At 38.4% G+C, this 27,979-nt stretch overlaps 1 protein-coding gene across 2 annotated transcripts; it reads right to left on the reverse strand.

Annotated features, from left to right (window-relative positions):
- IL1RL1 (interleukin 1 receptor like 1) lies at nucleotides 1–26,953 on the reverse strand. 2 transcript variants are annotated; one of them, XM_027651817.1, is made up of 13 exons: nucleotides 26,851–26,943; nucleotides 26,331–26,391; nucleotides 23,783–23,896; nucleotides 22,841–22,911; nucleotides 20,404–20,605; nucleotides 19,947–20,115; nucleotides 19,701–19,863; nucleotides 15,646–15,714; nucleotides 13,610–13,742; nucleotides 13,362–13,519; nucleotides 7,514–7,657; nucleotides 5,734–5,892; nucleotides 1–1,691 (listed from the first exon to the last, which is right to left on the reverse strand). In XM_027651817.1, exons 4-13 carry the CDS (start codon nucleotides 22,905–22,907, stop codon nucleotides 1,345–1,347), a joined length of 1,611 nt encoding a protein of 536 aa, XP_027507618.1. In that variant the 5' UTR covers nucleotides 22,908–22,911; nucleotides 23,783–23,896; nucleotides 26,331–26,391; nucleotides 26,851–26,943; the 3' UTR covers nucleotides 1–1,344. The 2 variants fall into 2 exon arrangements, with proteins under 2 accessions (XP_027507618.1, XP_027507625.1); XM_027651824.1 differs by lacking the exon at nucleotides 26,331–26,391 and having other exon boundaries at nucleotides 26,851–26,953.
- Nucleotides 26,954–27,979: the final 1,026 nt, after the last annotated feature.

A 27,979-nucleotide genomic window follows, 5' to 3' on the forward strand; every position in this document is an offset into this window, starting at 1 on the left:
TATCTGTACATTTATTGCACGCACATTTTTTCTACTCCAAATAGCTATCCATAAGTCTGAAGATCTACATTCAGTAAAAACTTACAGCAAAAGGAAAGAACTTGCCTGTTCTGTAATCCTGGACTTGGTAACAATGGGTGTTCTGCATCAAATTTTCACTTTTTAAGTCTGTTCTGTAGCAAATCTGAAGCTGAAAACAAAGCTTTCTTTGACAGTAAGAAATTTCCTGGTTTTAAAAAGCTAAAAAGATTAAAGTTCGCAGGGATATCTTTACTAGAACACATTTTGTTCATACTCCCATGAAGTAGAAGGAGATTTGGCTCTGATCTTTGAATCTGAGGGTATTCCCTATCAGAAGAAAGTATAACTAGACATGAGTTCAAAGCAGGGGGGAAAAAAAGTGGATATTTCTTGTTATTAAAAATGCAGTCTATTTTCTCAGTACCTTGAAGGAATGCTATCAGTGTCCAAAACACCACCCTAAATTTTAAAATGTTATTTCTGTATGGAGATCATAGAATCACAGAGTCATAGAATATGCTGAATTGGAAGGGACCCACAAGCACCATCGAATTCAAATCCTGACCCTGCACAGGACCATCCCCAAGAGTCACATCGTGTTCCCAAGAGTAATAATAGCAGTAACAGCATGGCCTACTGTATTTGAAAGATTTTAAATTTCCTCTTTGCGTGAAATTGATTTTAATATATATATAAAATATAAAAAATTGCATATAAATATATATCAGTGTATTTATTTCCCTTAACACTGCATTTTTTTAATGCTGTATTCACATCAGTCTCAAAAGAGCCTTTAGTGAGGCATCCATACTAAGGAAAACTAAAATTTCATGGTTTGAGTATCACTATTGGATCAAAAAGAAATGTGGCAAAAAAAAAGGTAACAAAAGCATAACATTATATTTTCTAGTGGCATAATACACATTATACTTTCTAATCAAATACTACAGAAAGCATTTAGGTTTGATCAACTGCATTAGAAAGGTGAAGTAAACCTGGAAGGCATTCACCTATTCACAATAATAACTTTCTGTTATATGTACAAGTATATAAAGAAAGAATATAAGTACATTTAGCTTCAAGCAAAATACTCCACATGATCTAGAATTAGTTCTTCACAGAACTCTCATACCTATAAAAACTTGAGTCAGTTCCCTAGACCTCTTCTATCAATTTACCTTATCATTATTCAGTTGAAGGACTGAAAAAAGGTCAAAAAAAGTTCAAAAAACATGGCCAGACTTCCAGATTGTAAAATCATGTACCTTCTGACAGGAAGAAGTGTTGCAAGCATGTAGCCCATCCTGAGAGTCCACAGACTGTTCACCCAGTGTTAGCTGAGTGTGAGGGTTTGAGTGTCAGTGGCATATGGTACCTCACCTGTTTCCAGAACTTAGAATTGGGTGACTGTGGGTGCACAGTGTGCTGCTCTTTCCATTTGATGGTACCTTGCTGCTTAATAAGAAACCTAAGAGATTCCTGAAGCTTCCCATAAGTCCCAATTCTCTCCATTTCCAGAAGGATCACCTTTGTGTCATTTTGAATGAGGGCATTGTATAAAGCAATGTGTTGATCATAAGTGGGTTCTTTACAATTAATCAGCTGGTGTGTTAGAAGGATGATCAGCCGTCTGCTCCTCTGCATCCTCTTCTCAATTGCACTGGCTGTATCTAGCAATGTACAAGAAAATTATGAGACCCTGATATTTCTTTTAGAACCCTTTTGTGTTTGGGCACTTCATTTTCATTGCTTTTTAACCAAAAATAACTTCCATCTCACTTCAGTCTGGTACAGCTTATTTATTAGAAGAAGGCCTTGCCCCCTCCCCCCCCCCAAAAAAAAACCAACAACCAACCAAAGGGGGAAGCAGGGGGAAGAGAAAAGCAAATCAAGCAAAAAAACCCAAAACACAAAACTTTCACATGTTTTCTTTGGTTGTAACATTAATATTTTCACTGCTCTTAAGAATTTTTAGGAATTATAGTCTGATGACCTAGAGTCAAGTTCTGTAGATTTGGATTACATCAAATTTGTGCTTGGTAAACAGTATCCATGTAAGGAATCATGTTCTATCAAGTTCGGTGCTTTAGAGACTAATCTTGCAATACTTACCGATGAAAACTAGTAATTTGGAGACTTTGGGGTGACTTGCTTCTAAGAGGCTTCTTTACAGGCAGGGAGAGTGTTAATTCTCCTGAGTTATAGCATGCTAAGTTATACACTAATCTCTGTGTCAGGTTGTTGTTCACCTTGCAGGGGTGGATGCAGACTTGCAGGGCATTTGTATGACAGCACAACTGAGGGTGTTTAGATTTCCCACTACCATGTTAGACAGACCTGATCAATGGAACTGTGACTATGATGTTGCATGTGTTGAAACTAGGAAACTCAAGAGCCAGCATTCTGGATCAGCTCAGAAAGCTCCACATCAAGCCTCCAGGAGCTGCTTTTTCTCAATGACCTGCTGAGATGTCTATGGGAGGAAGACTGCAAATGAGTGCTTGTCCAGTGAAACTCTCATCTCAGTTATAAGAGATTCCTGTGGTCTGTAGAATGAAAGCTGGAGTTGTTTTGGTGGGAGCATATGATGCTGGGCCAAAGGAAAGAAGTGGGAGCCCAGATGAAGAAATTCAATGTAACAATTATTTAAGAAGCCAACTGATAAGCAGACATTACCAGCCAGCTCCATACGCATCCTCTTTTCCTTTGCTGGGGGCTGCCAGCCTGCTGCAAGGGTCTTCTCAGTCTCAGAGAGGTCCAGCTTTTTCAGCTCCTTACTTTTTCAGGAAGAAAACTCTTTCAATGACTTCTCCATTCTCTTTCTTGACTCTGAGACCATTTTGTGAAAACAATTTGCCTTTCTATGATGTTCACCAATTCAGACTCTTTTCATTTTCTTCTTTTTCATTAAGTTTTCCTGTTGTTAAGAGAATAGATGCCTTGGAAGGTGAGAAAAATGAAGCTAAGGAGTTACTGCCGTAGGTTTAGTTCCCATAATAACAGCAATTAAAAAAAACCAAAACCTTTCTCAGTTTTGAGGTGCAGTCCATTGTGCTCAGGACTGAAAGACCATGGACCTGAGGAGATATTCATTTCTCCATTTGGATTTCTGGTGTTATACTTGTGGCAAGAGGAAAGATGGGACTACATGATGCAAATACTTTAACTGAAGGATTCATTGCAGCCTGTTCTATGAATTTTAGAAGTTTATGTAAGTTCAGAAACTGACAGAAAATATTGTGAGAGAAAAATACATCGCGACTGTTACAGAAAAAAAATCAAGCATCTGAAGTCCAGCTAGGAGTTAGCAGAAGTATAACATAAGCTTATATGGTTCTCAAAGCCTTTTCCAGTCCTTTGCCCATGGCCACAGCTGAAGATAGAACACTTGGCTACACAGAACATTGCTCCATTGAAGTACAGTCATTCCTCTGATATTTGATCATGGTTTCTTGTATTACAGATACAGTGGCTCCAGCAGTGCTTTGCTAGATTCTGCAGCAAAGGATGCAATTGGCAGGAAAATAAGACCATGAGAATAATGGAGTAGAGGTAATGTTGGTGAAAACTCCTGGTTTGTTGGCTAGTACTTGCATTTGCAACTCTTCAGGTCACTGCTAGGTTGTAGAAAATGCCATGAATTGGTAAGACCAGGAAACAAAAAGAATGCTAGTTTAAGGAAGCATAATAGGAGTCCAACAGCTATGCAGTGCTGTTTATCACTTGAATCATTCTGTATAACTTTCTCTTTTACTGGAAGAACACAAGTAACAAAGCTTTGCTCTGAAACCAAGAATCATAAGCATTTCTTGGAAAACTAATTCCGTTTTATATACTCACTGCAATTTTATTTTTTTTTCCTAGAAATGCATGGAGTTTTACAATTAAAAATATGAAAAACTATGATGTGTGTTCAGGAAGGATCACAATAACTCAAAGAGGCATTTCCTGTTTTTGTCTTTGCTTAGAATGTTTTAATTGTAAGGTTTTGGATTTGGAAACCAGATAATGAAAGGCTCAAGATCAAAAGATAAACAAGAGTGGGGAGCATACGTGTAAAGTCCATCTTCCTGGAAACAGAGAACTTTTAAGTGCTCTCAGTGGCAGGTAGATTAGAAACAGCTTTTCCACTCAAGTGAAAACATTTTTGGGGCATCAAAGTGGATAAGAAAGAGAAAAGGCAAAGGCTGGAAAAGTAGGCAAGAAGAGAAAAAGAAGAACAGTGGTCAACACTTGTGGCATTTTTAGATTTTTGATTAAATCAGACCAAACAAGTCAAACAAAAGTTACTCACTGTCCCAGGCTGGCTTGGTGAGTCTTCTGTCTGTTACTCCTGGGTTACAGGCTTCCATTCATGCCTTCACTAAGTGAAAATGTGTTTGTTTTCATCCAACTTCTTAGAGCCCTTGTAAGTTCCACAGTTTTAACCTCAGCTGTATGCCATGCTCAGTTTTCTTCATGATTTCCATCCATAAACCACAGTTTTAGAGTAGTATCTCAGAAGAAAATATTAAACTGTCCCCAATCTCCTGAAGAGGTGGTGTAAGTTTTTGTCATTGACAGTTTTGTGAGCTACTCTTATCTTCTTGTGCTGGATCTGGGAATGATCTGGCTCAGCAACTTTTGCAGGTTTTTTTTACATTTGTGTTGCAGAGTTTTTTCTCAAGGCCAGGCAGCCCTTTCACAACTCTCCAGCAGATAAGATCATCAAATATCCCAGTCTCAGCTCAGGACAGATGAATGACACCTGGCCCACTGCAGATGACTTCAGAAATGTGTAACAAAAAATATACCATAGAATCATGGAATCATAGAATAGATTGGGTTGGAAAAGACCTCCAAATCATCAAGTCCAACCCCTGATCCAACTCCAGTTACTATATCATGGCACTAAGGGCCACGTCCAATCTCTTGTTAAAAACCTCCAGGGATGGTGAATCCACCACCTCTCTGGGTAGGCTTTGTGCCTGCTTACTGACAAGGAGAGAAGATCTGCTCCACAGAATAACCAGAGCACAAGATAAACAGATAAATCAGCTCTGGAGGAGAGCAGATAGCAACTAGGTGACAGCAGTCATACAAAATAGTGTAAAGGTGTCCATATAGAAATTAGCACAGTTTAATTAACATGATTTCATCCTGTAAGACAAGGAAGTGGAAATAAAGCATACCAACTCTCTTCTGAATCAATGCTGGGAATTGTGTGAACAGAAAGTAGGTCATGTCAGTGAACAGAAGCTGAACTTCCTGTGACTCTAACGCCCTCATAACAGGTTGAAACCCCCTGAGTGATAACAGCAAAGGTATTTCCTCAACTCAGTTTGTGGTTTTCTCATCTTCCTTGTGTTGAGACAGCCAATCCTACTCTCAAGTGGTTTCGTTTTAGCTTTGCCCAGACAATGGCTGTGCAGTTACACTATCCAAAGAGCAGGTGTATGTTTGAAAGAGTCACAGTTGGGGTCACATTCCCTGCATATTTCAAGATGATAAACAATTTGTGCCCCTTCCCTGTAGCTTGCTTTTCTTAGCACACTGGTAAGCACAGGGTACCTTTGTGTCACCCTGCCTGAAAGAGCAAACACACAGCTGCTGAAGAGATGAACATCAAGCTCAGGAATTTAAAGTGACCTCCCAGACACCTAAAAGAGACTAGAACCACAGTTTGCTCATACTTGACAAGTCATTTAGTGCATTATCAGACCTGAAACTTACCTTCTCCAGGATATATATCTCTCCCATAAATACACAATTTATATCCACATTTATTTTCTAGAATATCTGGCATGATTTGATAAACAAAGTATTCCACAAAATTAGCTTCATTGGTGTGGTTTTTGGGGTAGATAACATATGCATCATATATCTTCCCATCTGTAAGGCAAAACAAGAGGAAACTGTATTGTGTTGGCATGAATTAGAGCTGTCTATTGCAAAAACTAGGAGAGAAATAAAAATATCAGTCTTTGAAATAGATCTAAGAGGAAGCTCCTGCCTATCTGAATAATGTGTATCATCGGGTGCGTGTTTGGAAATTAGAGACTGTGCACATTTGTTTTCCATGCTCAGTTGTTATGTCCTGTGTGTTTGTACCTTTGGAGAACCTGAACTTTGTATTGTGAAGGATGAATCCCAGGGTATATAGAGTAAGATTTCAATTGAGCAACACATATTAGCACAAAATAGAGATGAAGCTCAGCATTTGTTATTTCAGTAGTACAATGGGCTGTTAATAGACTTTGTCTCTCAGGACTTAAATTCTTCCATCTTGAAGATATTACTCATCATTACCATGAGATATACTTCTGAGTGAAAAGCTCCATTAAGAAGTCTTATAGTCAGAATCAAGTACAAAGTTAAATATTTATTTAGCTGTTGTTTATTTATTTATTTAAATATTTATTTCTCTCAAATACATTTTCCATTACAGCATTTTTATTCTAATCCCAAATGTGTAATTTCTTTCTTTCCAGTGGAGATCCTTTCTTTTGTTCCTGTCTGAGGTTCTTGCTCAAACTGTCCTAACAATAGATCCTATGAGGAGCAGCTGAGGGAATTGGGGTTGTTTAGCCTGGAGAGGAGGAGGCTCAGGGGTGACCTTGTATCGCTCTCTACAGCTACCTGAAAGGAGGTTTTAGCCAGGTGGGGGTCAGTCTCTTCTCCTAGGCAACCAGCAATAGGACAAGAGGACATAGTCTTAAACTCTACCATGGGAGGTTTAGATTGCATATTAGGAAGAATTTCTTCACAGAAAAGGTGATTAAATACTGGAATGGACTGCCCAGGGTGTTGGTGGAGTCACTGTCCCTGGAAGTGTTTAGATCACAGGTGGAAGATCCCAGTGCCTGGTTAGCTCTGTTGATTTTATTGGAAGGAACTGGATTTGGTCTCTTAAAAACATGTACCACATCATGTCATTAAGCCCTGCCTGCCCTTCAGCTGCCACTGCAGAGGGCTTCAAGTCTTGTTTAGGTCCTAAGGTAGCTCCAATGGACTATCTGCTTACAGCTAGACAGCTGAACACAGCACAGGTCTCCAGTGTTCTTGTCCATGATGAAAACTTGCATGTGTGCACCTTCATTGCATGCAACTAAATTTAGATGTCTTGATCTTGAGCTGAAGTCCACCCACAATATTGGATGGGATGTATTCCTCCCATAAATGTCTTACACAATATTCTTATCTTTCTTTTTGGCTTATAAAAATTGTGTTGCTCTAACACATCTTTAACACATTAGCCAGCAGGTTTGTTCCTCTGCTTTAGAGAACACATAACAAGTACAGTTAATAGCACCGTAAATTGGATTTTCAAAGTCATTCAATGTTTTCTGGCAAATACTTTCGTTTTAAATAACTACAGAAATTAAACAGGAAACAAGGGAATGTAAAGCGTTTCCAGAGCTATGTATGATTTCTCTTAACTAAGCAAATTAATTAATTTTAGTATGATTTCTCATTTCCTTTTTTTAAACTTTGTTTCTCAAATCTTACTCACCGTCCTTGACAGAGTAGGGCTGAAATATCTCCCGATACAATAGGACGATATCAGCTCGGAAGGACTGATAAAGTATAACCGAGACTGCTATTGCAACTAGCAGAACTAGAGATCCTGTGATCAAGAGGACATTACAAAGAACCACTGCAAAGTAGAGGGATATATTGTTAGCCATAAAGAAGTTAACCTGTGTGCTGAAAATTTAGCCTTCTGTTATAGCTTTAAGGAGCTCAAAACAGACATGACAAAGCTTTTTCCTTCCCCAGTTTGTGTAGCCAACACAGAGACCCCTAAACTAGAAGCACATTAAGCAGTAGATAGTTAGCATTTACTTTGTTGAATCCAGACCTACTTATACTAAATACCACAGATGACAATGACGTTTAAGTATTTTGTAACTTTGTAAAAGTGTTAATAACACAACTAGGAACAATGTTCAAACATTTTTTGAGACATCTAAGCCTATACATGAAAACCGTTAAGTGTCCACAAAAGGACAAGGCTTCTGGCATGATTGCACAAACAGGGTACAAGGAAGCATGATGTGCCTGTAATGAAATCTGCAATGTAAGAACTAAGTACACCAAACAAGCAGGAAAACAGAAAATGTCTTGGTCGTAAAAATAAAATAAACTATGCTAAAGTCAGATGATGTTCTCTCCTACCTTTTCCTTTAAAGAGGGCCAAGGAGTATAAAATAGCAATGATGAGTAAGAAAAAATGGGAAAGAAAGTAACCACCCAATTTAGTTCCAACTTGCCCCATGGAAGAGCTCTTGAATCTCACCACCTTCATCTCAGAGATGAAGACTTATCAAGGATAGATTCAGACTAGATATAAGGAAGAAATTTTTTACATTTAGGGTGGTAAAACACTGGAACACATTGCCCAGAGAAACTGTGGAAGGTGCCCTGCCAATGACTGAGGTGTTAGGCCTAGATAACCTTTAAAAGTCTGTTCCAACCCAAACCATTCTATAAATTTATGATTCTATAAAGAAGGCAATCACCAACTCTGTGCTAGTCTAGGACATGATTGTGATTAACACTCTTCTAGAACAGAGCTGCATTTCTATCACAACCCAGTTAGACACATTTTTGCAACAGTCCATTTTTCCTCATGTTCTGTGATTCATGGAGCAGAAGTTAATCTAGATATGTGCATCCTCTAGATAACATCTAGTTCTGCTGTAGCAGAAGACAAGGTGAGGTAGAAGCAAGGTCATTTCATACTCACTTCAAACTAGAAAGACAGAATCTTAATCTACAGACTATTACAGTCACAAAGCTGAAGAAGATACTCTTGACCTCTGTCCTGGATGTACAGAATTCACCAGGATTCAGTATTGAAAAAACTATCAATTCCAGATGGCCAAGATTGAAATTAAAATATCAAAGGCTTTCTACAGGAATTACATAAAAAGGATTCATTATTCCATTGCAGGGAAGATTAACAGCAATTGTTTCATAGTAGAAATCTGTTCCTAAGACAATGAAAAAGATACCAAGGTCTTCTCCACTTGGTTGTAACGTGTAGACTCAGAGCAGTCCTGTGTACATTTTTTCTCTCACAACTAAATCCATTAAGAGATTTCCATTCACAGTCCACTGTCTTTACATAATTATTTGTGCCTAACAGGACAACTCACCATCCTATAGTTGTAATGATATAACTGCTCTGGGGACTGTCTGTGGTTCAGATCACTGCAATTACAGTGTATTGAGTTGTACTTATAGAGGAAACGTAAAAATATTAGTGCCAGAGAAATTCTGCTGAAAAGGTATAGAAATGAAGAATTTAGAAGTTCTTTTTCCCTTTTCTCTGGTAGGATGTGAGGTAAATCTATCACTATTTTCACACTCTTTACATTTTTTCTTTGCCATTTAAAGGGAGAAGGAAACATCAGGCTTGTGATGAAGCTTACCTCACCAGAACTAGATTTGAGGAAAACACCTTCTGATAAGATTGAAGTGAGCAAGAAAACAGTTCCTTTTATGGTGAAGTTTGACCGTTTTGTATTTTTCACAGTGCCACATGATACCTATGAAGGAATCTTGTCTTTGTCAACACCTTCAAATTTTATGATTTGATCCATTTTCCTGGTCAATTACACACACACTCACAAAATGAGGAAACTCCTGACACTGCCTGGTGAGGATGACCCAAGCATCAGAACTTGACACTGTTTCTTATTGATTAATTTGTTGACAGTGCCTATCACAACATTACTACTACTGTTGTAATGCATGTCTCTATAAGCATCTGTAGAAGAAACAGGTTCCAACAACCACTTCCGCAATTATGAACCTAAAAAACTGTTTATGTTTGGTTTTGTACTGATTAGACCAAGGCTGGAAAAGAAGTGATAAATTTCCTGTGCTTATGCAACTTGTAAAGTATCAGACAAGAATTCCACAGAGGTCTTCCTGGAAGAGGAAGTTCAGTTCCCAGCAGGACCGGCTTAGCCTCTCATTTCTCTGGAATAAATCAGCTCTCTTCAGGACAATGGGAGCAAGTGCCACAAGTCCCTGAACAAAGTTGAATAGATTCTGCTGTTCCATTTGACTTTGCTGCATCATTTAGTGGCAGACAGTTCATGAGTAGGCTGTCTTCTATTTATTTATATTCAAGAGCAATGGGAATACAGAACTATCAGCTCACAAGAAACAATATTGGAGAGGCCAGAGAAAACAAACCAGAAAGCAACTTTTGAAGGATTTCCTGATGAACTACAGAGCAGTTTTTTCTAACTTCTCTAATTTCTAAGATGGATGCACTTCCAGACAGTAAAAGCAGAGATCTGGGTCTGGAATTCCTGTCCACATCAGTCCACCAAATATGAGTCAAAAGGTTAGGTTCAGCATTAAGTATCTTTGAGGAAGAACAGAGCTGATGCTTTGGGCTGACCTTTATCTCTGCTTTGAATGACTGGAATTTCTGGTGTTTTCCAGAGAAGAGGGTTCATGCTAGAATGATTTGTGGTCCTCTGGGCATTTTATACTTCCTCCTGAATAAGAACTGAGGAATGCTCAGGGAGAAATAAGATTACACTTGTGGGTCAGACAGATGAAAAGCCACCTCCAGTTATTTAACAAGCCCTGAATCAAGATAATGAACTAAAAAGCAGTGATAGGTTATATATTAATAAGGAGGAAAGAAGTTGAAAGGTATTCAGAAAGTCCATATGTTCTCTATCAGACAGGTTAAAAGGGATGCTGAAGGGATGTTCCTGTCCTTGCTGGTAGAAAGAGATAACACATTCGCTGTTTCTGCAATTACTTGTCATTGCCTCTGTCTCAGGAGCTAACAGCTTCCCTCCCTCCACCAGCAGAGATACTTTTGTGAGCATTCATCCATTGCAGTTATCAATGACCTGAACTGACATGAACAGTGTAGATGATTAATTTCCTCGTTCTTGAGAGGTGGCATCTTTCAGCGTAAGAGATACCAAGCAGCTGCAGAGGGCAACTGAGAGTAGTCTGGCAGGTAGAGTTGCTGTCTCTTGCCAGGTGTGCAGCAAGACTAGCTTTGTCTTTGCCATGAAACGCAGAAGAAAAGGGAATTAAAAGTTGTCACAAATTTATTAGCCTTAGTGACCAGAGGCACACTACTGCAGTGACACAGACAATTTCAGAGCATATGAGAAGACATGTCTCATGGCAGAAAGAGAATGTAAAATCTGGAATGCTCACCATCTGTGGCATTAAAAAGGTACAGTACTGAAAGATCTGTAGGAAATGGGATGTGAAGAGGTATTATGACTCATGAAGTGGTGGTGAAGGAGCCAGAAGATACCAAACAGCTTCAGCCAAAGAAGGGACAGAAAGGATGGGAAATAGTGTGGAAGATGGGTTCCATATTGACTACAGGTGATCAAAGTCTAGGCAGGGGTTGAATAAGAAAAAAATTGAGAAATCTTCCACAGCAGAAGGAGAAGCAACCTCTAAATGTAGCAACAGCAGCTGAAAGATGCAGGGACATTAGCACCTCCTAATGGAGGCAAGAACACAGCTGCAGAGACTGTCAAATGTCAACATTTTTATTATCTTCAGAGGGAAGCTGTCATTGTTCTAGCATAAATATTGCTCAGCTGTGTGAGGAGTAAGTGAAGAAAACTAAAGCAGAGCACAGCTACTTCTGGACGCATCATTGCTTACACCAACAGTGCTGAGGAGCAGAAGCAGACAGGTTGTCAATAGCAGCAACAAGGAGAAAGGAACAGGTATCCACACAAAAAGGGCAGCAGCAAAAGGGGGATCACAGTCAAGAGCTTTCATGAACATTTACTGAAGGCTTATGGATAAAAAACAAAGTAAGATTTGTCTACAACAGAAGTCAGATTAAATGATTCACTGGATGAATACAGAATATGTTACACTCTTTCCTTCGTCTAGTCTGTAATACAGGACCAATAAAGGAGTTGCATTGCTGAACTAGAGTGAACAGAACCTGTTACTCAGTTTCCTTCCCTCTCATTGCAAGTGCCCTCCCACGCTCAAATACCTCAGTGCAGAGCTGGTGTGCTTCCAGCTTCCTTGAGTGATGCTATGCTAACGCTCACTTATCCAACCAAAACATCTGCCACCTTCCTCTGGAAGGATGTGGTGCTATGCTACTGTTATAATTCACCTACATGCCTTCTAGCCTTGGCTACGGCAAGGAAAAATATCTACTCCTGGAAGCCATGATCCTGTAGAAAGTTATGGGCAGTCAAGAATACTGCAGAACATGGATCTGTGCACACCCTGTGATCACAATGCACTTGATTTTACTCTTCCCACCATTCACTTTGTAGAAAAATAATCCCTGTTTAAGGCCTTGACATTTATTCTCAAGGTCCTCAACAAAAGAGAGCAGGTTTAGATTAGATATTAGGAAGAATTTCTTTACTCAGAGTGTCGTGAGGCACTGGAACAGGTTGCCCAAAGAAGCTGTGGATGTTCCATCCCTGGTGGAGCTTTGAGCAACCTGGTCTAGTGAAAGATGTCCCTGCGTGTGGCAGGGAGGTTGGAACTAGATGATCTTTAAAAGTCTCTTCCAACCCAAACCATTCTGTGATTCTTGGTGGTTCAGCATATCTGAAGGGATAAGAAAGGAAACCATTGACAGCAGCTTCTCCTTGTACCTTCACAGACAAAATAGCATTTTCTGCCATAGGAATCTAACCTACGAGTGCTGGTAACAGTGCTTAGGGATCTGCCTATCCCTGTTAAAAAAAAAAAAAATCCTGTATGAGCTAAGGATCATTCCCGTCCCCACCATTTACTGCTTTGGATTTTTCTTCTGTTTCAGGTACTCCTGAAACAAAACCAAGGGAAAGCCTTGGAAGTGCTACTGATGCCTCTGTGTGGCACAGAGTGAATCTCTCTCAGAGACAGAAGATAAAGAGACTCCAAAGAAGTTAGTCACTTAACATTCAGTCAAAAAAAAAGCACTATAGTGGATGCAGTATGGGAAAGAAGGCAAATCAACTGGCAAACCAGCAGCTGAAACTCTTATTTTTAACGTTTGCATATTTTCTGCCGTGGTTTCACACTAGAAGCAACAGTTTGTCACAGTGGAGACATAACCTAGAAACAGGATATTCTTATCACAGGGCTGATACAGTCACACTCTGTTCTGTATATTTTATCTTTTGCTGATACTGTTTGAATAATGCCCCACGCACACAACAGAATTTACCCCAAGGACTTTCAGCCATGAGAATTTTGCCACTGGCTTGAATATGTGGGGAAGAAGCAGGCTGTTTTTCTTACTAGCAGAAACTTTCTTACCAACCAAAACAATAAACTCACTAACATATTTCGAACTGAGTTCAAAGTGTAAAAATCAAAATGAAATATCTTACCCTCAAATTGTGTTTTGAGTTGTAACGTCACTGTGACTCTTGTGTTGTGCATTGCATTCAATGCTATACATGTGAAATTTGACTGCAGATCCTCCGTTTTTACTTCAGTTATATTCAAAGTGGTCTCTTCATAGTATTCTTGTGCATGTCCTTCAAAACTAACAGAGAGAGAAAGAGCTGGTACCATTGGTTTTAGTGGCTAGGCACAGTTTGCATAGAGGAAAGATTATGCTGTTATATGCACTTACAAATGTGTTTCTTCATGAAACCTTGTAAAATCGTAGTGTTTTGCTGGGATGTTATTCACATCCCAACTGACAGCAGACATTGGCTGTTTCTTAATCCCCAGGAGGGCCTGACATTTCAGAGACAAAGCAGCACCTAATCAAGACACAGAGAGATGTAAACATTCCTTGATGAAAAATGTAATTTTATTTTCCTCATAACATCTTTTTTTACAAATCTTCATATGACTTGTGAGTTTTGTCTTAATGATTTTGACATATTCTTCTGAACTACTGCTGACAAAATGATGCATGGAAAAGACTCAAAAATAATTAGTAAAATGAAATTTAACAAAAGATCTAATAAGACGCCAAGGATTACAAAAGGAAGTGTTTATATTTATTATGATGAAGGCAATGTACCTTTTACTTGTGATGTGTAACACATGTAATTGACTACTGAGAAACATGGAAAGTATATGCTGGTTTACACACAAATGTACATAGACAATAACACATTTAAATTTTAGTATTTATTATTTTGCATAAGTCTTGTGTGCAGAGTGTTATCTTGGATTTTGTACAAGCTGGACAAAAGTAAAGTAAACCTGTCCAAGTAAAATTAAAACAGGAAAATATTTGTTATATATTTGTCATTAGGAAATATTTGTTCCAAAGTAAGCATCACCATTGCACTAAAAGAAGGTATAAATAAAACATGTGAAATTTTTTCCATGTAAATCTGCATCTAAGCAGGACTTAGATAAGATTATCAAATCTTATGATTAAATCATGAATTGGTATTTGAGAGCATGGAGAAATACCTTCATTTTTGCAAACAAGGGACAATAGTACCAGTACAACAAGTGGGTTTTATATGTAAAGTGAATTTGTTTCATGTAAGCAGTGCCAGATTACTTATTGTCCCAGATGGGTAGACAGAGCCCACAGTGCACTATACCCTGACCATCTTACTAGAGAAAGCTTTTCCTGGAGAACAGATCTAATTCAAATCTAATAATGTGAAGAGACAACTGGGGGAAAGAGAAAAAAGTAATGGTAATGCAAGTCAACACGGTAAGTTTATGAGCCACAGCATGTGGCACCTCAAAGAGGGCTGTGGGCCCCTGCAGTACTTGCTACCAGAACAGTCTTGCTGTAGGACAGAAACAGTGGAGTGGTAATTGTGATCCCTTCTCCCACTGGCCCAGCTTCACCCCACTTGCCCTGGGAGACAGGCATCCTGGATTACCTATTTAGGTTTCAGATGGGTTCGGTCACTTGCTGTCGAGGTCCACTTTTCTGCACTGACTATACAAAAATCCCAGACAACTCTCACTCCTACCAGAAACACCTTGCTATGATGGTTCAAGTTACCCAAGATGAATGTGAATCACTGAGAACATCTACAGGCCTAAACAAAATGGAGGGAAGGAGCAAGCTCTACCTCTTGGGTTCTCCAACCAGCTATTTCTAAGTTCACTCCTTGGTCCTGTCTTTCAGCCCTCCCAGTTATCTTCCTGATAGATCAGACTGGTCTGATCCATGCTAGCCAACACGGACATGAGAGAGGCAGTGTTCCTCAGCCTCAGGGCCAGCGACCACCCCCTTCCTCTCCTTCACTCCTCAACAGAGACAGAGACACTGTCTCCACGTGGGGACTGAAAGTAACATGGAGTAGGTCTAATAGCAAGAACAGTCCATCTTTCCCTTTTAAGGGTTGCCATCAAGCAGTTTCAAGGGATTTAGCTAAAGTCCTCTTTGAAGTGGATGGAAGCTGTCACCCCTTCAGCTGAGACGTAATGATTCACTGTGTGACTAATCCTAGTCTATCCCAGTGAGAGTAGAAGAGGTTATTTAAATCCCCTTAAACTACACTTCATACCTAAAAAACCTATCAGTTATCTCTAACTTCACACAACTGTGCTAGCAGTGAATTAAATCTCGTAAACATTGTGATGCAAAACTGTAATGAAAAATAAAAATCTTCTGGAAGATCTCCATATTTGCTAGGCCATAACAAAATGTTAATTTAAAAACAATTTGAAGTTTGTACTCACCAAGCTCCACTTCTATTACTTCTTTATTCTTTGGAAATAAGATTTGAGGAGGTAGAGGTGAGTGTTTTGCTTTAGAAATAAAAGAGGAAAAGAAAGCACATCTTAGAAAGTTGTGAAAATGCATTTTGTAAGATAACATCTGTAATCTGTACAGTTAATATTTTATGATCACAAAACAGAATTGCAAACTAACAGTGTTTCATATGCCTGTTGGAAAAATCTGGTTTTAATCCTATAACCAAATATTTCTGGGGAGTACGTAGATGTTAATAGTTTCAGTATTTTCTACTCATTTATTTAATTTTTAAGTTTGTACATAAAGAGCAAGGAAAAAATTTAGTTTCTGAAGTACTGTTTTAGCTGCTGAGTGGGGAAAAAAAATCAGATGTAGTTATAGGCTTTGTTTTCTCAGCTGCTTTCTTTTTTTCAAGAAATAAAGAGATTCCTTCCAACAATGGAGAAATTACTCATATCCACTATATGAAACAGCTAATGTACACTTTTTTGGAGTATCTGAACTGGTAACCCTCTAGCCCACAGCTGCCTGCCCATGTTCTTCTGTTTCTCCCATCTTCTGAAGACTGTGCTGTCTGTGCATCTCTTGTTGCTGCACACAACTGCTGCCCTTTACATCAGTCTACATGACATTGAGCATTCCTCATCATAGAATGGTGCAGTCATAAAATCCTGAAGTTATATAAAAGACCTCTTAGATCAAGTCCAACCATTAACCCAGCACCGCTGTGTTCACCAAGTGAACTCCAAGTGCCACATCTACCTGCCTTTTGAATAGTTCCAGGAATGGTGATTCCATCATTTCCCTGGGCAGCCTATTCCAATGCCTGACTACCCTTTCAGTGAAAAATTTTTCTTATATCCAATCTAAACCTCCCTTAGTACAACTTTATGCCATTTCCTATAATTGTCTTCCAGAAGGAATACTATTTTTTCTTTGACATATTTGGTTTTTATTCCCACTAATAATTGCTATGGACATGTCCAAATTACATCCAACCATTTGAATTAGGCATTCAGATATTTCAGAATTTTTTCTCTTTATGCCTTTTTCTTCTTTTCTTGCCTTTTATACTGTCTCATATTTCCCACTGCAAATGTATTGTTTGCTATTGTTTTCCTCATTAAACTTTTCCAGTTCAAGGCACATCCATGAAACCCATATAACCTATATACCCTAAAAAAATCTGCAGGACTCATTTATGCCTCTGCTTCCCAGACTACCAGAAAAAAAGTTCTCTTTACCCATCCTAACTGTTTCTAATTTTCATTAACTGGATCTGATAAAATAGAAGTGTGGACAAAGCTGGTAGCTCTAGCTAGCTGAATATGCTAAGTTCTTAGCTGCCAGCATTCAGAGGCAGAAGGTTCTCTGGATCAGTATGGATTTGCAAGGCAACAGGAATGTACATAATAATTCAGTATTATTAACAAAACTTAACAGCTCCACTCATCAGCATACTAATTTTAAGGTCTGATAAAACCTCAAAGAAGTTTTCATTAAATACTTTGAATTTAGCAAAAACTGGAGCAGACATGACAGACTCAGCTCATATTTCACGTTATGTTGCAATCTCTTCTTTCTGCAAAGATTTCAAAAGAAAATCAGATTGACTTCAAAATCTACCTGAATGTAACACAGGCTTTTGTAAATTTGAATGATTTTATGCCAAATAAAACCCAGAAATTTTTATTATAACCCAGGCAGAACAATATTCCTGGCCAGTTAGAGAAGTTTTGATGGAAGTACATTCAAACAATAATAATTTTATTAGGCAGAGAAGTGTCATGAAGACCAACACGGTATTACACAGAATAGGAGGAAAAGCACCAGACCGTCTAAGTTACTGTACTAGGTCTCAGCTCAAATCTGCCTTTTGTCCAGCTCAGAATAATTAGAACAAACTCTGCTACTGAGATGTGGGCACAGCAGCAAAAACTACAAGAAAGGCTCCTACACTCCAAATCTGCATTCTGCCCACAAGCTGGGTGCCTCCCCACAGCAAATGAACGTTACTTGTTTTTGAAAAAAAACCCAAAACTAAACAAAACAACAACAAAAAAACTCTACGCAAGCCAAGCTCAAACCCTCCACCACCCCTCAATAAAAGGTCTTTCTGACTGTTTTGCTACTGATCTGGTTGCAGAACTGAAAACCCATTCTGAAGTTTTGCAAGTTGATGCAACATGAAAGTGCTGATGTCTGTGTGCTATTCCCTGACCACATCCAAATACAAATCCTCCCTGAGAAGACTGCATCCTAGAGGCACCCCAAAGTCCACATGCCTGAGTCATGTTGGCCATGTTTAAAATCACAAAGACACAGTAATTGCTGAGCTCCACTCGTTTTCTGTCTCTATATATATCTTGTTCATTTTGTCTCATCCAAGACAAATCTAAAGATTTTTTTCAAACCTACTATCAAATAAATGTTAGATAGTCAAGTTTGACCAAAAGGCATTGGGTTATAGGTTATCAACTGTCATGGTTTGAGAACTCCAAAATCCAATTCCCTGGTCCAAGCCCCCTCCCAGATCTCAACCCAGTGTATGATGTGTTTTCCAGACAACCACACGAGACTCAGAATGGGGGAAGGGAATATATTACAATGACTGTAGAAATAAATACTACAATACATTATATACAATCTTAATTATCTCTACCATGACATAAGTATTTACAATGGATCAAATCTCTTTTCCCCTCCAAATAAAAGTCCAGGAGGGAAGAAGGAAAGATCCTTTCCAGTCTCAGAGCAGCAGTTTCTCTAGGGCAGCAGTCATCTATCCTCTTCTCATGCAGCAGCTGATAGCTGGATTTCTGCCAGCACACACGAGGGGGAAATCCAAGCCCCCTCGGCCACTCGTCTTTCAAGCAAGGGTCTTCTTCCGTGGGCTACGTTCACCCAGACAAGTCCGTTTCACCACGGTCATACCATGAAGCTCAGGGGTCTTCGTGACGGTCTGTATCTTCAGGGGATCCAAGTTCCCTACAGAGCTCTGTGCTCTGTCTCAAGCAGGGGGGGGAGCCAAGGTCACCCTCTCCTCATTCCTCTCAGAGCTCTTTAGCTCCTTTCTGCAGTGTTGTAGCACTCCAAGGCTCTTTCAAGTAAGAGTCCATCATCTTCCTCCTTTCTAGGAGGGGTCTCAAAGGAGTTTGGGGTTTTTATTCAGTTCTTACCCCAACTTCCTCTCTCTCTCTCTTCTGCCGGCTCTCTATCTCAGCTCAAGCAACTCTGAGTCTTCCTTGGCTGCATACTGTTGCTTTCTTATCTTTTGGCTCTTAGCCACAGTCTCTGGACGCTGCTTCTGCCGCTGCTCTGTCTCTGTTCACTCACGGTGGAGAAAACTCCTTTAGCTTTCAGCTACAGGCACTTAGCCCAGCATTACGCTGTTCCAAGTCCCTGCAGCTCCAGCTGGAGGCTGAGGGGGGCCCAGCCCCCAGTGGGCTGCTGCTGTTTCTCCTCATGGCTTTCACAACACGGCTACTACCAAACTACAACTACCTTCTCTTCCGTTATGGTTGTGATATGTTTATATTTTGCAGAAGCGCTCATTGGCTAAAACTTCGAAACTTCAAGGGTCACCACCCCCTGGGGTTTTACCATTTTATAACTGCAGGGGGAAAACTGTTTCCCCCCACCACATCAACACGTCAGTGATCTAATGATCACCAGATGATCCTCACTAGCTACAAATTCTACTCCCCTCGAACAAATAGAAAGCAGAGCATTGTGGCATCCGTCTGAGGGGATCCTTCATTTCAGAAATAAGTGCTACCAGACAGCTCTATGAACCACAGAACATAATCAGAGTCCCCAGTAAAAAGCTGAACGTGACCAGGCCTGACTTTACCCCATCTTGGTCCATTTGGATTTTCATCCACAAAATTCACCTTAAAAGGCTGATCTAAAGCTTAATTAAGAAGATAAATAAACCAACTGAAAGTCCTTTTCTCTTTAATGTAAAAAAGGGGTTTCCTTTGCTCTAAACTGACATTAGTCTTTTTTATCTTAGCAAGCTACAAAATTACTGCCTTACCCTCACTTATGAAAATTCTTGTTGCTGATGCATTAAACACATTTCCTTTATGAGTATAAATAAACTGACAAGTATAATAACCATCATCCTCCCTTGTTGGGTTCTCAATATAAATGTATTTTTCTTGCTTGAAGTATCTCTGTCCCTGAAGAGGTTTGCAGTCCTGGAAAAGAAAAGTTTATTTGGTTGCAAGTAGCTTTTCACAGTATTCTGATCTACACTGGCACTCTTGGGGGGTTTATTTACCTTATACCACTGGACGATAGTAGCATTCTTATAGTTATCAATGGTAGGACAAACAATTTTTCCTCTTTCAGTGTCATTTGGGTAACGAATCTGACTTGGGAAACATACTCCTTGCTTGTATGAATGCACTTGCACACTCACGTTGAATGACTTTGTGCGATTTGTTGAACTTTAAAAATAGAATAAAGGTATGTCAATTATAATATTTATATACAGAATTTATTAAATATTTTTTTTAAATGTGAGTCTTGTTCTATAAACCTGTGGATGATTATTTTACTTCAGTCACAGATTGATTTTAATGATCTGTTATAAAAATAGCAATTGCAGGATGAAAACTTATAAAAAGTTATGGGAAAAAAGGCATCATTTCCCCACATAATAATTAGAAGATGTTAATAAAATGTGTATGTTTCTTGCTAGTCTTACACCTTTCATTTTTCAATGTGGCACTTACAGATGTGTAACACAAGTGTAGTTTCCGGAATCCTCTCTAGAAGTTGGCAGAAACCAAAGAAATCGTTCTAAGGAAAATATTCGTGATCCCTCCTTTTCTGCAGGAATTATTTTGTTAGTATCCATGTGATACCAGGTGACTTTCACAGATGAGCTCCGTTTGGGACATTTTATAACTAAAGCCTCACCTTCCATTGGATCAACTGTAAATGAACAAAAGATTAAAATTTTAGATGAATTAAACCTTTGCCCCACTGAGTCAGAGGAGAACTTGGCATTCCTGAATGAGCAGGCCAGTCATATCCCTCTGCCTTCCTTGGGCTTTCAGAGATGACCAGATTCGCACCAGATTTTTTTCTTTCGATTTTGTTTAACTTGAATTATGGAGAGATTTTTTTCCAAAAATAGTAATTCATCTATGAGACCGAAACAAACAAACAAATCTCTAGATTCTAAGCAGACACATGCTAAAAAATATGAGGATTTATTTGAAAAAATAGTGATTTCCTACAATGAACTTCTTATGTAAATCTTAGCCTGAAATACTGTTTTTATTCAAAAGAGGAATTAAAACACAAAGAAAAATACTGTCTTTAATGCTGCACTATGAAGTTAGCTTTCCTTACCTCAATATCATGAATAATTATTTATACAATACATAAGTGGTTTTGTTCTGGCTTTTTAAGGCAGAAAAAGGAAATTTATTTATTTTTTATGGAAGAAAAGAATCATAGATGAAGGAAGTCTATAGATTAGATCCTTAGGGAAAAAAAAAAACCCAACCAAATAAAAAACACAAAAGTAGAGCTTCTCTCTGAAGTTCATGAAAATGTGGGGGGGGGAAATGAAAGAAATATAACAGACTGAAAGGAAGAATTTGATGAGAAGGTGGGACAGTGAAAAGATGCTAGAAATATATAAGAGACAAATAAGAAGTTTAGGACAATAAACTACACATGCTCACACATAAGAAAAAAGAGGAACAAGTTGGGAGTAAAACACTACATTCTCTAATAATTTTTTTAACTGCATATACTTCTATTTTTTAGTACTGAAACTGATCCAGAGAAACTTGAATCAAGCAATTTTGACAAACATTTGAGTGCTCAGGCACCTGAACAGTGAAACGCCTACTGAAAAAAGAAATACTAATCCAAAAGTTATATTGCATGTTGAGAAGAGAAAGATGAGGAAATGAGCATGGATAGTGATGGGATAAGGATGGAGATTGGCAGAGGAACTGCAGTAGATAAGGGAGCATGAAAATGAGTAAACAACCAAATAGGTAACCAAAATAGAGAGTATCTATCAAAATTGACACTTTGTGAGAGTATTGCCACCACTTTGCTTTAGACACATAGGTGCACAATTCAGATGGTGAGCCTCTCTACATGGTGAATTCTTCTGCTTTGGTTCTTTCTAAAGAAGCAGTCTGTCTCCACTGATATAAGGTGTCGTCTTGCTTACTAATTCAGGCACCTAAATTAGCCACATCAGGTATGAATACCCCCAACCTCATCATTTTAACAGCATTTGCACCCATCAGCCTTGCAAAGATGGTGGGACATATCAGGTGTGTCAGAAAAGGCAACATTGTCCCACCAAAAGTGAAACACATTGGAAATACAGCTTTCTCTAGGGAAAATTAGTAGGGAGAGGGAAGACATGGAAAAAGAGAGGCCTCATCTAAACTCAGTTACTTCAGTGAAAATTATTTTGGTAAATTCTTCAGCAGGATTTGGCATCTTAATAAATCTAATTTGTTTGAATCTTAGCATTCATATTGTAAAATTGACAATATGGGGAAATATTTAGAGGTCATATCATACAAAATTTTTCAGATAAATAAGCATCTCAGCTAGAGAATGGAAGTACATGAGCGCTGGGTAACACTATGTCACTGGACAGCAATATAGAGCTGAGTCAGAAGAGCTGACCCACCAGAAAGACTTACTGTTCTGAACATCCCACATATGCAGAGAAATGTTGTTGTTAAATTGCACTCTTCAGTTAATACCCCTAAATCTGGGACATTAAAGAGCATTTTTATTGAGCAGAGCACCCAGTTACACCCCTGATTCAGCAGGGCGTATATGCATAGGCCCTGTTCAGGGCAATCTAAGCATGCTCTTGGAGACACTGCCTGGCTGGGACCTTGAGCAACAGCTACTCTCAAGTTCTTTCAAAAAGACCCTTTTCTTTCTGTTTGCAGAGATGTCAAGTGGCAGAGTAGAACCTAGACTTGATTTTGTAGAAACAGACAGTACTTGCTGTTTTTTAGTATACAGAGAAAACACACCAAGTTTTTAAGTCATAATTTGCAGCTTGAGATAAACTCAGTAATTTTAGGTTTAAAACTAAAACTACCAATTTGGAAACAGCTTACACATTTCTACAGAACAAACTTCATCAGAAAGTATTTTTAAAATGTGACTTACATGGTTCAGTTGTCATGGAAACCGAGAGGAAGGTAGATAGGAAGATCAAATCTGCATATCCCAGCATATTTCTAAACCAGAAAGAAAAACATTGGTATCTTAGAATATACTCTGACTGCATCAAAAATACTGTACTGATGTACATCGACTAACAGAAAATGGTATCATGCAGTGATAAACTGCATCATGTGAGCTGCTCTGTACAGTGTATCTGTGTGTGGGTGTGTAGCAGTGGTTTTGAAACTTTGAGGAGATGTTCTTTGTTCTCTTATCAGTGCAATAGCTGATCTTCCATTGGAACTACTGTTATGACTTTAGGGGTCGGGGAATTACTCTGCCGTTGTAGGCCTCAGGTAGAAGTCTCTTTTCATTTGGTTGCTTCTTTCTTTTTAAGGAAGCTATATGTACACTGGCATTCTCTTCATAGTCAAGTGCAGAAAAATTATACCTCAACTTAGAAAAGAACATATCCTGGGTTAGAAAATATATACCCTGGCTTTGAAGGAAGGTTACATCCAATCAACTACTTAGGTGCACAACACCTTTTTGGCTTTCTAAGGAAATGGAGGTGTTTTCAGTGACAGCTCCTCTAGGTGTGTTTAGCAGTAAGAACAAAACCAGGTGAGTGCCATCAAAAATGCTAACCTGAAAGGGAACTGAAAAAATGGACTGGAAAGGTAGGTAAAGGAACATTTATTATACTTATGTAACAGCAGTAGGGCAAATCCCATCCTTCACTGATATTTTCATTTGTGTCTAACTGATATGGACCTTCTTGTAATTCCCATCTCATGATGTGGCTCAAGAACTCCACAGCAAACCACTTTATTAGAATAAATATCGTTTGATCATGAACATTAGGTTGATCTAATCCAGGAATATATCAGGAGACAGTAGGCATGCAATCCAGCTATACTACATAGCTGTAAGCATTCTACTTACCATTAATAAACCCTTCCCTTGAATGCTGTCCTTCACTGCAGATCACAGAGTGGTGGATTCTATTATTGTGTATGAGTAAGAAGCACTCCCACGATACTACAGATAATTGACAAGCTTTCAAGAGAAATCAAGTTAGAAATTAATTATAATTAATCTTGCAGAGAGTGAGCAGAAGTAGTGAAAAACAGGCAAGAAACGTAAGTACCATCATCACACTTATGGCAAGGAAATTTTATTTCAATGCCAAAGATTTCCAAACTAAATAAACATTGACAGACCTTATCAAGGCCTACATTTTTGCCAAGTCTGAAATTCACAACAGATTCAATTTTGAGCTTTCACAAATGTCACCAGCTTTTTATTGATTTGGAAAGTTTCTTCTTTTAGAAGGTTTAATAACATCCATAGGGCTATTCTAAAACTGTGAAAAATAATAACAAAACTTAGTATTGGAAAAGTGTGAGAATTTCAACGTAGGTATTGTGCAGGGATATTCACAAATCACAGAAAAGATGAGGTTTAGACAAAAAAAAGCAGAGTCTCAGCATTAATGTCACAGCAGGGCTGATGCCATGTCTTTTACGGAAAGCGAGAGAACAGCCAATGTGTGTGAGGAGTGCTATTTGCTTTCATTAGAGCAGGACAAAAGCACCACATGCAAGTGTATGTCTATTGACTTCATTAATTCTAAGGAAACTTTAGACCAGGTGAACAGATTTTTAGAGGATACTTTTGAACATAACAAACATCAGGACTTTTGCCCTGGAAGAAATTAATAAGCTGGCCCAGAACAGGGTTCATGAGTGACCTGGGTCAGGACAAACCCTCAGGAGAGAAAGATATGTCACAAAACAGCACACAACAAAACTCAGAGCATTATTTCTAACACTACCATGGACCAAAAATACCTTCTCTGCTGAGAGCCTTTTCCCAGCAAGTGTTTGGTTCTGTTCAGGAACTTATTTGCCCCCAGCAAGGTATACCAGCAGTTATACTAACTGCCCTACTGTTTTTTAGAGCTATTTTGTTTAAGCAACTGATACCTCAGCAAGATAACAAAAAGTAAAACAACTGATTTTTAAAGGAAAATCAGTTTCATAGACCAAGTTTGGAGACTGTCTGAAATGAGGTCCTTTCTCATTTGATATTTTAATTTATGTGTCTATTATGCATTTGGCCACAAGTAATACCATTAGCAGAGATATTGGAGAGTCCCTTATTGCCAATGCTATTGTAGCCCTAGAAATGGAAGGCTGGTGATTAAGAGAAACTTATGAGGAACTGTGCTTTCTCTGTTTTTGAGATACAGCTTTGTCCAGGAAGGGAGCCAATTACTTGCTCTCAAAAACTTTTCTAACAAGTGCCAGAATGATTCAGGAGTAAGAAATTTATAATTTCTTATCTCCATACTTGCTACCAGCCTGCACCAAAAGAGTGTAAAATATTTGAGCTGGGATTCTCCCCAATTTGATGATTTCTTTATTGATTTTCCCTCCATTTTTAAGCTACCTTGTACTGGCAGCAGTTTAAGTAGAGTTTAGGGTTTGTGTGTATGAATACAGACAATATATGAGGCTCTAATTAAAGAGGAATGTTCCCTGAAAACACAAAGAGATCAGGCAGATAAAAGAACAATGTGATTCTGTTTGCATTTTCCAAAGTCAGCAGCAAACATCAAATTACCTCAATATGAACTGCAGCAGAGTTTACAGTTCTAGACAGAAAATATCAAGAGATGAACTGGTTCTATAGTGCCTTATGGCTTGTGGCATTACTCTGCACAAAGCAAAATTAAGGCATCCATATGTCCATGATCCTGAGGTCAAATGAAAAGAGTATTCTGAGGCACAAAACAAAGGCAGTAAGACACCTCATGTCCCATAGTCAAAAGAAGTTTCCATAGCTTGAAGCACTGAGAAACAAAGGCCATAATTTCTGGAAATAATTATGCACTTTCTGCTTTTGTAGTATCATTTAGAACGTTTGTTTTATTATGTTTGTCTAATGTGAAACCCGCATAACATATTTTTGGGTCCTCAGTATACCATAAATTTAGATTGCTAATATTAAGAGGGAAAAAAGATACAGAGAATTTTCCATAAATCTCTTTCTTCCTATAGCTCAGAATAAAAATTTCAGTGTGATGCTGAAAAAGCAGTAGATCCAAAACTTGGGATAACTACCTGAGTATGTCAAAACCTGGCTTCTAATGATTCAATATCAAAGGAAGGTGAAAGAACTGGGGTCCCACTATGTATGTTGCAGAAGCAGTACTTTATAGGGCTTAACCCGTTGTTTCTCCAAAGGCAGCTGTCTTAGTAATATATTTCTGATTTTCTTTCCAAAATTGTATTTGGCAACAAAATGTTTATAGTACTGTTTATAAAAGTGACAAACATTATAAAGGCACCATACTTTGCATGCTAACAAAACTTGGAAACGTTATTGCAATTTCTACTTTTAAAAGCTTAACAGATTTTACAATGTAAACATACCGTGAAAGAGAAGTTGTGTGAGATTTGTTTACTAAGATATAAAATCCACATACCTTTTGAAAGTGATTTTCATTCTTTTAACAAACCAGAAAATCCATTCTGACTGAAAATGGGCTGTTAAAATAGAAACAGTAAAACTGTACTTATTCCAGAACTAACATTCACAAGAGTTAAGAACTACACTAGTTACAGTGCAAAATTTAGGAATTTCAATATCAAAATACGGAAATGTTAGAATTGATATACACAGTATACTTAAAACTAGTTTGAAGAAAGTACATAAATATATTAAACTCTGGTAAGTCAATTGCTCAGTAAAGATTTTCTGTGTCTCTCACTTATTAGTAAAACTGTATGCCAGAAAACTGAGGTCAAATCCATTTCTAAATACACTTCACTATAAAATAAATCTTTATTTTGGTCCCAACATTGTCTATCATGGAAGCATATCCACTATTCTAATCTAGTATTACTTTTTGAGATAAAGAAGCACATAAGTGAACTGAATAAAAACTTCCTTGTCAAATCCTACAATTATTTTTGGTTAAATGATAATATAAAAATTTGACTTACCATCTGGAAAATTCAGAAAGCAGAGAAGTGGCTTGTTCTCTGTGGCTGGGTCTTTTGCACTGATTTCTCTGCTTAGCTTGTACCAGACATTACTGGAAACTCTTTATCTGGCTTGTGCAGTTCATATCTGCATAGCAAAATACACTGCTTAATCCTGAGACACCTCCCACTGAAGAGAGCAGAACATGCAAATGACTGTAGTAATTATCTTAAATATCTATCAGAGGTGGCATCTCATAGTTCAAATCATTCAGATATCTTTTACCACTAGCATAGTTTTTCCGTTAATTGCAAATTATTCCATTTTAGTACCATTATATTGCAATAAATATGCTGGCTGGGGAGGACAAAGAAGGGACACTCAGATGACAGAGACTGCTTTGAAACATTCTGCTTGAAAACAAGTGACAGCTTTGCCTGGTCTAGTCAGGTGAAAGCTTCTTGAGAACAGCTCTAAAAGTCCCTGGTGAATCAGGAATAGTTTTTAGTGAAGGAAACTGCTTCACTGAAGCTAAACTGAACAAAGAAGGTGCTGAGAAACCAGTTTTCTGCATCATCAGCTAAATTAAGTCTCTGATAGATTTTATTCTGTGGTTATTCAAACTCTTTTTTTTTTTTTCCCCTGGCAGAGTTATGAATACCATTTGTCCCTTCCAGTGTTCCTGGGACTCTACTGTCAGCATGCAGCAACTCCACATCAATACACAAAGATGTACCAAGCCTATTCCAGTATGCAAAAATCTTATTGATGTCACACCCTTGCTCTCCCCAGTTCTTGGTACTGCGCTTCCTTTGAAGTGGTCTGGGGGTTGCGTTTCTCATATGACCCAGAAGATGCAAAAGAGCTAAAAAAAACCCACCTGCAACAATGAAATCTCACAATGCTTTCGTCAACCAGTCAGGGTCAGATCAGAACCCTATTTTAAAAAGTTCACAAACTACTCCTTGCTCAGGTTTGTGAAGTTTCATCAACATCAAGGTCTTCCTCATTTCCTGATGTGAGAGACTTGGAAAAAAGTCTGGCGTAACCATCTGCATTCAGTGGTAGGTTCAACATCCTCTAAACACAACATGTTAGGTTACTCTGGGGAAAGGTTGAATATATTCAGGTAAAGCTAACTTCCATTGC

This window comes from Corapipo altera, unplaced genomic scaffold (genome assembly GCF_003945725.1).
Source record: "Corapipo altera isolate COAL_440 unplaced genomic scaffold, ASM394572v1 0, whole genome shotgun sequence".
NCBI lineage: Eukaryota > Metazoa > Chordata > Aves > Passeriformes > Pipridae > Corapipo > Corapipo altera.